The sequence below is a fragment of the Phoxinus phoxinus genome (genome assembly GCF_949152265.1).
Source record: "Phoxinus phoxinus genome assembly, chromosome: 25".
In the NCBI taxonomy this organism is placed as follows: domain Eukaryota; kingdom Metazoa; phylum Chordata; class Actinopteri; order Cypriniformes; family Leuciscidae; genus Phoxinus; species Phoxinus phoxinus.
In genome coordinates, this window is record NC_136900.1 from 15,643,509 (window position 1) to 15,655,643 (window position 12,135).

The following is a 12,135-nucleotide window of genomic DNA, read 5'->3' on the forward strand; positions in this document are numbered from 1 at the left end:
CCTATTTTATAAATCTACAAATTAAGTTTTTTATAACAACAAAACTGAATAAAAATACTATAATGTGATTGAGGCTAAATAATAATAATGATACAGGGCATAAGTTGTCACCATATAATGGCAAAAAAATAATAATTGGATCATCATTTAACCACATACTTATTTAAAATAACCACTTCAGCAAAGGGTGTGCAGGACTTTTATTTAAGCTTCAATACATTTTCACATTTCTCTCAATAAGGGTGATCACGAACGTATCCCATAATGTTTTTGAGACCAAGCCAGGTCTCCTCTGCGGTCGGAATGATCTGGTTGGCAGGCAGTAGGAAACCGTACAGGCCAGTGTCACGCAACTCAAATGCAAAGGAATATTTGATACCAATATTGTAGGTCCAATCGATGCTTCCACCACTTGCTGGGTCTGAAATTTAACAGGCCGGTATTACCAATCAGATAACAGAAGTCAATGCTGTATTGGTAAAACAGAGTATACAGTCTACTTACAGATAATCTTGCAGATGCTTCCGACTTGGTATCTGGTGTTATAGAGGGAAGTGAGCTCTTTTATCGCAGCTGTGCCTACAGCATGCTACAATACATAAAAACAATACATTGTTTTTATTTGTATTGCACCATCATGAAATGCAGCTCAAAGTGCTTCACGTCAACATAAAACATTTGTAAAATATTAGTCAGAAAAAAAAAAGTCATATAAAATGATAAATAAATTAATCGGATGAGATTATATAAGACAAACCAAAGTAGAAAACTGTTGTGTTATTGTAGTATATTGATAAAGATATGAATTGGCTTACAAGCTCGGACTGGTCAGGAATGTCTGTGCATGTGTAACCATAGGGATACATTAAGAGTTGGGAGTAAGAGTGGATGGAGATGAAGGATTTGAAGTTAGCGTGGCCCTTGATGAGGTCCACAACATTTTTCACTTCGACCTCAGAGTTAGCAGAGGGACCGTGGTAGGATTCGGAACAGGGATCCTTACTGGCTCCAGGACCTGGGAGAAAATGTCCATTGTCATATGAGAAAACCATGGTCTACTGTTTCAACAAGAGAGAGAGTAACTATCTACCGGTACATACCACCAAAACCAGCATCCCAGTTCCTATTGGGATCAACGCCACGGCAGGAGGAGCCAACGTTCACCGAACGAGTTTTACGCCACATACGGTTCTGAATGTACAGGCATAAATTTCTTTAGTAATGCTTCTAAAAATATATATATTTTTAAAGTTGCTGTAAGCCTAAGTTTAAATATAACAAACTTATTGCATAGAACATATTAAACTCCTCAAAAATTAAATCTGAACTGTAATATCTTTTTTTACAATATGATGAAGATTTGCTTCACGTTTTGGAACCATACATTAAATGATTTTTGGAACAATAATTAATGCGTCAAAGGTCATAGTCACTTGCATTCAAAGACCCCAGAATTTGGTTTATTGTTTGAAACCAACCTATATTCACCTTACTACAGAAAGTATTTCATCCTACTTATAAATTAATTAAAAAATGTTATGCTAACCAAAGCTGCATTTATTTGATCAATCATTCTAATATGCTGATGTATACACTATTCTTCAAAAGTGTGGGGTAGTAAAGATTTTTTGTAATAGTTATAGTAATATTAATACTTTTATTCAGCAAGCATGCATTAAATTGATCAAAAGTGAAAGAAAAGCCATTTTTAATGTGAAGATAGATATAAAATATTATTTCAAATAAATGCTGTTCATTTGAACTTTATATTCATTAAAAAATCATGGGAAAACATGTATTACGGTAATACATAAAAAAATAATTAAGCAGCACAACTGTTTTCAACATTGATAATAATGAGACATGATTCTTGATCAGCATATTAGAATGATTTCTGAAGACTGTGACACTGAAGACTGGAGTAATGATGCTGAAAATTAAGCTTTGCATTACATGAATAAATTATATATATTTTTTAAATATATTAAAATAGTATTTTTATAATAATATTTTACATTACTTTATTTTGGATTTAAAAAAATGGAGCCTTGGTGAGCATAAGATACTCATTTAAAAAAATGTAATCATTCCAAACTTTTAACCGTATGCATACTGTTGTAGTTTTATTCATATTTTGAATTAGCTTTTATTTTAATATAAATATATGACTATTTAGGTTTAAAAGTTTTATATGAGTTTTTTTTAAAACATACTATTTATGTTCATTTTTTTAATTTTTTTATTCTTAGCAATTTTGTTACCGGTATGTGCTTACCATTTAGGTTTAATAGACCTCCAAATACATGTCAGAAAACACTAAGCTTAAAAAATTATTAACAAGCAGAGAGCCTTTCTAAATTGGCTAGTTTTTTGATTGACTAAAGATTGACTCTTTATTTCTGTTTACAGAGCCTTGGGCTGTCACAGAGACAGGTTTGATTGCTCAGGACATCTATATTAGTGCTATCAGTGCTAAATGAATGCACCATCAGCAAGTAAGTTCAACAACAGGTGACTTACACTGGAGCGAGTGAAAGCATATCCATCAGGGTTGGTCACAATCATCAAGTAGATATCCATTTGACCAAGGAGAGAGGTCACAGAGGGATCAACGCCATAGTCTGAAGCAATCTAAAGAAAAAAAGATTAGAACACACAATTAAAATGATTAGTTTTATGTTACACAGACATAATGTTTTCATGTCACTCACCTTGTTGGCAATCCACACAGCAGAAGCCTGAGTAACCCACTCTCTGGCATGGATTCCAGCATCAACCCAGATCGCTGGTCGACTCACACCACCCGTGCTGAACTGGAATCAGTGTATAAAAAGATGAAAAACCTAACACATCTCAGTTCACAATCATATAATATGTACTATCAGACTCTACCTTCAGGGCATACATGGGCCGGTTCTCATAGGAGCTGCCGATATTCACTTTAGAGATCAGGTTGGGGTGACTTGCCACAAGGGTGTCCATAAAAGCGTAAATCTGAGGTGAATAATTCAAATGTAAACATTTGAAAAGCATTACATCGTTCTTATGTCATGCATATGTTTCTGTAGTACTTACAGTCTCCAGGTCATGATAAGCAGCAAAGTTGAAGCTCTTGGTCTTGCGTTCCATGTCTTCATTATTGAACATCTCTGCCTTTTCCCTGTCCAAAAGTTCCTAAAACACAGTAAAACATCGGATGTTACTGTTTTATTTGCGGTTATGTTCTGTGCTGAAAACACAAAAAAGCCTAACTCTGCACATTCTGGGACAAAATGAACCAGCTACACTAGTTTACCATGTAAAACTTTTTATCTCTATTTTAAAGTTTGGTTTAATTGTGGCTTCATTGCTAGCACGGCACCTGCACATTGTTGATCATGACAGTGAAAGGGACGTTGTTTTCCCAGAGGAAGTCTTTGACGGCATTCAGACTGGTGTGAGGCACACGGATGTCAACAGGCCGTTCAGTAGAGAAGCCATGGGCCCAGAAATCCAGCTATAGGGTCACATAATATATATTCCTCAATATTTTAGGTGTTTAATTGAAAACTGAAGTATGTCAGCAGCTATACAACTGTCATACCCCTGAATCCACATCCTCTTCCAGCTCCTTTAAAGCTTGAATGTGGTCTTCAGATTCTGCATGGATTCTAAGAACTTGGTCTCTGACAAAAAAGAGAGTCAGGTTACATTTTGAATAAGAAACAACGCTGTAATATGGTATAATATATATAATATATTTGAACTTACCCATTAAAGAGCTCCTCACAGTGAACTGCGGCCAGGAGCACAAAGACAGCTAGATAGAGTCTCATGTTCTCTGGGAATGATCTCTACTGTAGGTCTCTTTCATGGATTGCTGCTTTTATACACTCAGAGACAGATGTTGAGTTCTCAGTAATATCAGTGCTGATAGTGTGTAGTGTGTGTCTTTTCCAGGTGACCATTGCTGCATATTTCTCAGGGATTTTATGTACTGAACTATTTAAAAGGTGTTATCTCACAGTTTAAGTTTGTTTACGAGTGCTTGAGGAAAAAAATACGTCGCTGGATTTAGTAAATTCATGTCATCATGTTTTAGAAAATATTGCAAGTATTGCAAGTTCGCAACCACAAATGCTCTGGCTTTGACCATTCAATTTGTTGCAGAATAAAGTATAATATACACTAGATTTGTGACAATATATATCAATATATAAGCCTCTTCCTTCCTTCCTTTTCATCTCCAGGTGGAAAAGCTTCTCATGGTGGAAATGCAATAAATTATGGGAGGTAATCACCTTAATTTTATTTCGGATAACGTTCATTTATAAGGAAAATAACCCTGCTCTGACCTCTGTCAAATATTAATCAAGTTAATTTGGGACAACGCGGAAGCATATTATTTTCAAATGACAAATTTCATATCCAGCATATATCATCTGGGACCTTTATTGAAGCTTTAGTACATTTATCTCAATAAGGGTGTTCACAAACATATTGCATAATGTATTTAAGAGCAAGCCACGTTTCCCTTGCAGTGGAAACGATCTGGTCAGCAGGCAGGAGGAATCCGTATTTGCCTGTGTCACGCAACTCAAAAGCAAAGGAATATTTGATGCCACGTTGGTAAGCCCAGTCAACACTTGCACCACTAGCTTGCTCTGAAATAAAACATGCAGGTTAAATTCATTTATGATAATACTGATACCGGTTTTTCTTCAAACTCTCCAGTCTTTTCTAACATGCATCTTGAGACACCACTTAAAGGGATAGTCCACCAAAATCAATTCAAATTCAATTATCATTATTTACACACCCTCGTGTCATTACAAACCATGCATTTCTTTCTTCAAAACACAAAAGAAGATATTTTGAAGAATGTTGGTGATCAATCAGTTTTGGTTCCCATTTAAATTAATTATATGGACAAAAAAACAAAAATACAACAGAAGTAAATAGGAACTGAAACCATTTGAATACCAACATTAATAAAAATATTACTTTTGAGTTGTGAAGAAATATATGCATACAGATTTGTAACGACATGAAGGTGAGTAAATAAATACATATATTAAAATGTTTGGGTGGACTATCCCTTTAATCTCTCATTTCATGTTTCATATTTTTTTTTAAACTCATTTTACCATAACATACCTTTAAAAAATCTATTAATTTAGCTTAGTTTTACATAAATTTTTTTTTAAAAAACAGGCTGATATACCGTTTGAATGTGTTTGAGTGCACAAAAGATGAATGCATCATGAATCATAATTATGATGCTCATGAATCTTGTCGAATATGGTACCTGAACGTAATTTCTATCAAAAATATTTATTGTAACATAAACCAATGACAAAACTATGGTCAAAATCCATGTAATCGAATGTAATCAATCTGTGCAATGTAACAGTATGCCATGTCTTAGTAAGTGGTTAAAAATTGATCCACAATCCACTTACCAATAGTGTGGAAGATACTCCCAACTTTATAAATGGTGCCATGCCAAGAATTGAGGGCTTTGCTTGCCTGTGTGGCCACTTCATGCTAAAATAGACAGATAAAAATGTGTCATTGTGAGATCATGTAAAACAAACACGATTGAGAAGAAAACCAAGGAGCTTTATGGATGTAGATGTCTTAACCAGTTCAGGCTGGTCAGGAGCGTTTGTGCCATTGAAGCCATAGGGATACATTAAGAGCTGAGAGTAAGCATGGAGGCTCATGAAGGATTTGAAGTTGCCGTGGCTCGTGATGAAGTCCGCAATGTTTTTCACTTCAATCTCGGATTGAGCAGAAGGACCACGATAGTCTTCGCCACAGGGGTCATCGCTTGCTCCAGGACCTGGAGAAAATGTAGAAACGTTTTAAAAAGGCAAAGTAATTTGAATCCGTTTCAACATAAAAATGCCAATGAACATACCACTAAATTCAGCATCCCAGTTTCTGTTGAGGTCAACACCGAGGCACTTGGGGTTAGAGGTCACAGACCGGCTCTTACGCCACAAACGGTGAATTGGCTGAGGTAATGTTAATTTGTAATGTCATTATAAATGCTTCTAAACATGTGCTTTACGCAAACAATGAATGACTGCTTACACGTTCAGTGAGGTGGGAGAAAACATATCCATCAGGATTGGCCACAATCATCAGGAAAATATCCATTTTACTAAGGATACTGGGCACAGGGGCACGGTTATCCTTAAAGTCTAAGGCAATCTAAAGAGTCAGAAGGATCAGATCAGAATATTAAAAATATATTTTATAGGTTGATTATGTAGACTATTTTTTGTCAGATTTGGAACTCTGCAAGTTCTAAGCTATTATATGGTTCCTATTATAGTAAATTGTCACCACAATGGCCAAACATTCAAACACTAAACAAAACTTTACAGATATTTTGCTTATTTTACTTATAATGATACAAATGCTGCTATAAACTCGCCCTGTCAGCAATCCACACTGCTGAGGCATGAGAAACCCACTCCCTGGCATGGATTCCAGCATCAATCCAGACCGCAGGCCTTTTCTCTCCACCAGTGCTGAACTGGACACATTGAAAATATATAACAAATCAAATAAATATACCTATATACATAAATAAATATCAGTCTGTAATCTGTGTTTATGATGACATAATCTGTTCACCTTCAAGGCATACATAGGACGGTCCTCATAAGTGCTGCCGATCTTCACTTTAGTGATCAGGTCAGGGTGACTCGCAACAAGGCTGTCCATAAAACTGTAAATCTGAAGTGAATAAAAACGTTTAGATGTTTTGTTTAGGTTTGAAATGCATGATATAATGTATATAAATATGGGTATGCATGCGGTTTTGCTGAAGTCAGCACACTTACAGTCTCTAGGTTGTGATAAGCAGCAAAGTTGAAGCCCTTGGTCTTGTATTTCTTCTCTGCATTCATAACCATCTCTGCTCTCTCCCTGTCCAAAAGTTCCTGAGACACAGTTAAAACTTGTGCATTACAAATACTTTACTGAAAGAAAGAAAGAAAAGATCACAAGACTTCCTTAACTATTGGGATTTATAGGAATGAAATCAATGACTGATTTTCCTCTAGAAATTGTGCAAGACTTTTTATTTTAGATTTTTGTAAATAACTCACCTGCACATTGTTGATCATGACAGTGAAAGTGATGTTGTTGTCCCTGAGGAAGTCTTTGAAGGCAAAAAGACTGGTGTCAGGCACACGGATGTCAACAGGCCGTTCAATAGAGAAGCCATGGGTCCAGAAATCCAGCTATAAGGTCACATAATATATATTTTCATGTCACATTACATATGTGATCAATTGACGCTAAAATATGTCAGCAGGACATATTTAACCAGTAAAAGAAGCCATACCCCCCAATCCACGTTCTTTTCCAGCTCCTTCAAAACCTGAATGTGGTCCTCAGATTCTGCCTGGATTCTGAGAACTTGGTCTCTATCAAGAATAAAAAAAAGATAATTAGAACATTTTGAACAAGAAACGAGGCTGACACATGGCAATAAGGATCTGAACTTACCCATTAAAAAGCTCCTCACAGTGAACTGCGGCCAGGAGCGCAAAGACAGCTAGATAGAGTCTCATGTTCTCTGCGAATGATCTCTACTGTAGGTCTCTTTCATGGATTGCTGCTCTTATACACTCAGAGACACATGTTGATTTCTCAGTCATTTCAGTGCTGATGCCAGTTAATATTCTACTAATGTTCTACTCCGCCGTCATTGAGTCCTATGCTCATCTAATCTATAACTGTCTGGTTTGGTTCTGCTGCCAAATCAGACATCAGGAGACTACAACATACAGTCAGGATGGCTAAGAAGATTATTGGCTCCCCCCTGCCCAACCTCCAAGATATTTAGACCTCCAGAGTGAGAAAAAGGGCTAAGAAAACCACTTTGGACCCCACCCACGCAGCCCACATTCTGTTTGAACTGAGCAACGAGCACCAGAACAGGTGTTTTCCCTCACGCTATGTCCGAACAGTTAAAACTCTTGTAACTATACATTATCTATTATAACTGTCCATTTGTACATAACATCTCAAAATTTCACATCTGTAAATATTATTTGTTATATATGTCTATTACTTTGCTATATTGCATTATTTAAATTTTGTTTTCTTTATATTATTATTTGTTATATTATATATTATTTCATCTTTATTGTGTAATTCCTATGGATGTCAGCACTGTCTGTACTTTCCTTCTGCACTGGAAGCTCTAATCAACTCACATGAAATCCACTGTATAATGCAAGATACACTTGAGGGTCAGAGTTGCTCAAGTTGAGTTTCAAAATGAGGAATTTTCTGTGCATCTGAAAAGTGGTGTTGAAATACCAATTTCTAACCTTTATATTTTTCAGTAGGATTTTGATTGCTACATAAAATATGATTGACAATAAAATTGACAATTAAATGTTATATTAGCCTTTAAGAAGTTATGGAAAAGAAGTAAGCCTACTGATGCATGTGGCCCAACAATGTTTCCTGTAGAAAACAAAAAACTTGATCTAATAATACTTGGTCCTGGGCATTTACCGGTAATACGATTAAAGATAGTTTTTCACAATTATAATATTTTCAATAATTAACTACTTAGCGCACGAAATAAATCATTTTAAAGTAAAGTGTTAAGTTCCCAAACAAGGTAATGAAAAGTGGGCGGAGTCTTACCTCGGACATGACGATTCAAATCACATGACGCCTTCTTCCTTGTCAGCTGACGCTTTACGGAACTGTACTTTAGTGCTGCAGCATATTTCACGAATATAACTTAAATTTAGATTAGTAGTTCCGAAGTTAGTATTCAATCTTTTCCGTGATAAATCCCTCTTCGGAACGCAGTCAGGTCCTTAAAACAACTTTAAAACATGGCGCTCAGCGATGCCGCGGTACAGAAACAGGTGAGAAAACCAGTTAACAAGTTTATAAACTACTTTTAGAAGTTCTATTATTAAATGAAGTATTATATTTAAGATCAGGTAAGTATAGAAATTTCATAACTTTTAAAAAGAAACATGGCAGGCACAAATTTGTAGTGCGTTGTTTTGAACTGATATTCAGTTTTATAATTCTCGTAAACAAACATTTTTAATTCATATATTGTCTTTTGTATTTTATGAAGAAGTTTTCTTAGTGGGTTGAAAGGCGCCTATAACGAAAGCATGGTTCTTTATTATTTTATCTTGTACTTGTAGCTAGCAACTGAAATATCCCATTCACTTTGAAGAGAGCAAATGCACTTTCTCAAATCTAGATGTTATTAATTAATATGCTGTGAATTGTAATGGCAAAAGAGGAAATCTGTCCTTCAGTTGTCTAGTGCAGCTCTATGCTTCTTTCAGTCTCGCTTCCCCATCAGTTTCTACCCTCCCTTTGTTTCATTACATCAGCTTAATAAAGGATCAGTGGTGCTTCAATTCTTACATTGTAATTTAACCTCGCTTTGCTCTTTTATTGACACTGATCTCATTGTATCTCTCCAGATCAAACACATGATGGCCTTCATTGAGCAGGAAGCCAATGAGAAGGCAGAAGAAATTGATGCAAAGGTAGCACAAATCCAATGATTAGCATAAGTGCATAAATATGGTCGAACTTGTCTAGAGGATTATATCATCTAAATATCGGCTTTGAGTCCTGTGTATTGTGGCTTGCAGGCAGAAGAAGAGTTTAATATCGAAAAGGGACGACTGGTACAGACTCAAAGGTTGAAGATAATGGAGTACTATGAGAAGAAAGAGAAGCAGATTGAACAACAGAAGAAAATGTGAGTTTAAGTTCTTTAAATGTGTAACCTTGAGTCCTTCATTGGCATATTTAATGTGTCCATTCAAATCCACAGCCAGATGTCAAATTTGTTGAACCAGGCAAGACTGAAGGTGCTCAAAGCCCGCGATGACATGATTAAGGTATGATGATGATGTGATTTTCACATTTATATAGTCTATACTTTTATAGAACTACAAGAAATCCATCTTTTCTTCTTCTTCTCCTTGTGATTCTTTGCAGGATCTCCTAAACGATGCACAGCAACGGTTGGCCAACATTGCTAAAGACCCAAATCAGTACCCAGCACTGCTGGAGGGACTGGTGTTACAGGTCAGCGATGGTGCTGTTAGCAATGCTAGCTTTTAAAAAAATAGTTTTTAAACTATACTTTGTATTCTTATGACTTGCAGTGGTCATATCATACTTTTTTATTTATTCTTTTTTTATTATTATTTCAGCACTACTGAGAAACTGTTGGGTGCTGAAAGTCAGTTGACAGATTTTGTATGGCTAATAGACACTGAATATTTATTTAATGACAAACTATATATATGTAGCAAGTTATATATATATATATATATGTGTGTGTGTGTCTCATTTTATAAATGGATATATAGATTCTTTTTTTTAGTTTACGGGCTTTAAGCACCTTCAGTCTTTTATTATTTCACCTTATAATTTAATATTATCATGTCATATTTATTTTACATGTAGTTATATCAATATATATGTGTCAGGGTTATTAACTAAAACTATAAAAATCATTACTTGAAATAAACATTAACTTAAGTTTTTTCCTCAACTAGTTGTACATTTTATTTAAACTACATAAACTAAAACTTAATAAAACTATACAGACATTAAAGACTGTAATAGCATATCAATGATTTATATATATATATACATAAATAATACATTTTTTTTTTATTAATATTATTATTATTATTAATAAAATAATTTCGTATTTTATTAACTTTTTTTTTTTTTTTTGCTTCGGTAGGGATTGTATCAGCTGCTGGAGCCCAGGGTTATAATCCGGTGCAGAAAGGAAGATGTAGCGATGGTGCAGGTGAGCTCTATTCCCCGTCAAGCCGTTTACATAATATTTCACAGTGTGCATATCAGCTATACAAACCATTTACACTTTTGAAGAGGTTGATATATCTGTTTATTTTAGGCTGCCGTTCAGAAAAACATCCCTATCTACAAAGAGGCTGTAAAGAGTAATATTGAGGTGCGCATCGACGAAAACAACTTCCTGTCCCCTAACATGTAAGATCTCCTCTACACTCAAGTTTTGTTTAAAAAGGCTCATTTATATATTCTCAAATTGTTCATGCTTGGCATCCTCAGTTCAGGAGGTGTTGAAGTTTATAATGCTGATTGCAAGATCAAGGTGTCCAACACACTGGAAAGCAGACTAGACCTTCTAGCGGAACAGGTAGAGAAAACAATCACATTTTACTACAGGAATAAACAGTCTAAAAGCTTTTTTTTGTGAATGTCGTCCTCATTCTTTTTTTCTGCTTTCTCAGATGATGCCTGAGATCAGAGTGACTCTGTTTGGTGCCAACCCAAACCGCAGGTTCATGGATTAATGGACTGTTACTAACACACATTAGTGATAGTTGGGAGAACTGAAATTCAGAAAACATGATAAAGTGATGAGGAGGTCTGATGGGCAGTTTTATTTTTTTAAGGTCACTGTGGTTTTTCTGAATTGAAAAACTATTCTTGTTGCATTTCTGGATTTTCAATTGATCATGTTTCAGCAAATTATTGTTGTGCTCTTTTTCTTGTGTGTTTATGCTCTTGGAAAACAAACCTAAAGAAAGTGTTTGAAAATGAAACGCTTATCATATGTGTTCATGTTACCTTATATCTCTGTGTTTTAGCGGTTTCTGTTTAAATACCATGTCACCGGTAGGGAAAATGGACACCTGATCTCACGTTTGAACAAAGGGCTATAAGCACTCAGGAATTCACATTGTTATTGCCTTGAAAGTCTAAACTAGCAGCCTAACAGGTTTTCCCTGGAAAAGGGAAGTCTTCATTTATTGTCTTAAAAACATAGATGCCCTTGCCATATATTTTCATTTGTAGTTCAATTGCATAATACTACAGCTTAATAAATCAAATATATTTTATTTATATTCTGAAGCATTTCTGTGCCTATTACAAAATAAACAAAGCATCACTTGTTGGTTACACTTTATCCACCGTACAGGAAAGAAATCAAGTCGTATATCTGACAGAGGCTTACAGAAAATGCTACATATACCTCAAATATTAAAAACACGCTGCCCTCTTGTGGAAATCAAACATATCAGTTGTGGTGCACAAACGCTGTTTTGCATAATCAAATGACTCCAGACC

General features: G+C 35.3%; 3 protein-coding genes across 7 annotated transcripts; 1 reads left to right on the plus strand and 2 right to left on the minus strand.

Moving 5' to 3' along the window:
• Positions 1–184: 184 nt before the first annotated feature.
• Positions 185–3,947, minus strand: cpa4 (carboxypeptidase A4). The gene is made up of 11 exons (XM_079604331.1): positions 3,751–3,947; positions 3,584–3,665; positions 3,362–3,496; positions 3,076–3,174; positions 2,893–2,994; positions 2,712–2,813; positions 2,521–2,631; positions 1,101–1,191; positions 816–1,015; positions 505–589; positions 185–421 (listed from the first exon to the last, which is right to left on the minus strand). The coding sequence occupies exons 1-11, from the start codon at positions 3,813–3,815 to the stop codon at positions 234–236; spliced, it is 1,260 nt and encodes a 419-aa protein (XP_079460457.1). The 5' UTR covers positions 3,816–3,947; the 3' UTR covers positions 185–233.
• Positions 3,948–4,345: 398 nt separating this feature from the next.
• On the minus strand, positions 4,346–8,738 carry cpa2 (carboxypeptidase A2 (pancreatic)). 5 transcript variants are annotated; one of them, XM_079604328.1, is made up of 12 exons: positions 8,662–8,738; positions 7,507–7,628; positions 7,343–7,424; positions 7,104–7,238; positions 6,837–6,935; positions 6,628–6,729; positions 6,425–6,526; positions 6,079–6,198; positions 5,903–5,999; positions 5,625–5,824; positions 5,442–5,526; positions 4,348–4,643 (listed from the first exon to the last, which is right to left on the minus strand). In XM_079604328.1, the coding sequence occupies exons 2-12, from the start codon at positions 7,569–7,571 to the stop codon at positions 4,456–4,458; spliced, it is 1,275 nt and encodes a 424-aa protein (XP_079460454.1). In that variant the 5' UTR covers positions 7,572–7,628; positions 8,662–8,738; the 3' UTR covers positions 4,348–4,455. The 5 variants fall into 5 exon arrangements, with proteins under 5 accessions (XP_079460452.1, XP_079460454.1, XP_079460455.1 ...); XM_079604329.1 differs by having other exon boundaries at positions 7,507–7,620; positions 8,662–8,705; XM_079604330.1 differs by having other exon boundaries at positions 4,349–4,643; positions 7,507–7,576; positions 8,662–8,696.
• Positions 8,626–11,910, plus strand: atp6v1e1a (ATPase H+ transporting V1 subunit E1a). The gene is made up of 9 exons (XM_079604333.1): positions 8,626–8,891; positions 9,474–9,539; positions 9,648–9,757; positions 9,833–9,899; positions 10,000–10,089; positions 10,760–10,828; positions 10,937–11,031; positions 11,113–11,200; positions 11,295–11,910. Exons 1-9 carry the CDS (start codon positions 8,859–8,861, stop codon positions 11,355–11,357), a joined length of 681 nt encoding a protein of 226 aa, XP_079460459.1. The 5' UTR covers positions 8,626–8,858; the 3' UTR covers positions 11,358–11,910.
• The last annotated feature ends 225 nt before the right edge of the window (positions 11,911–12,135 follow it).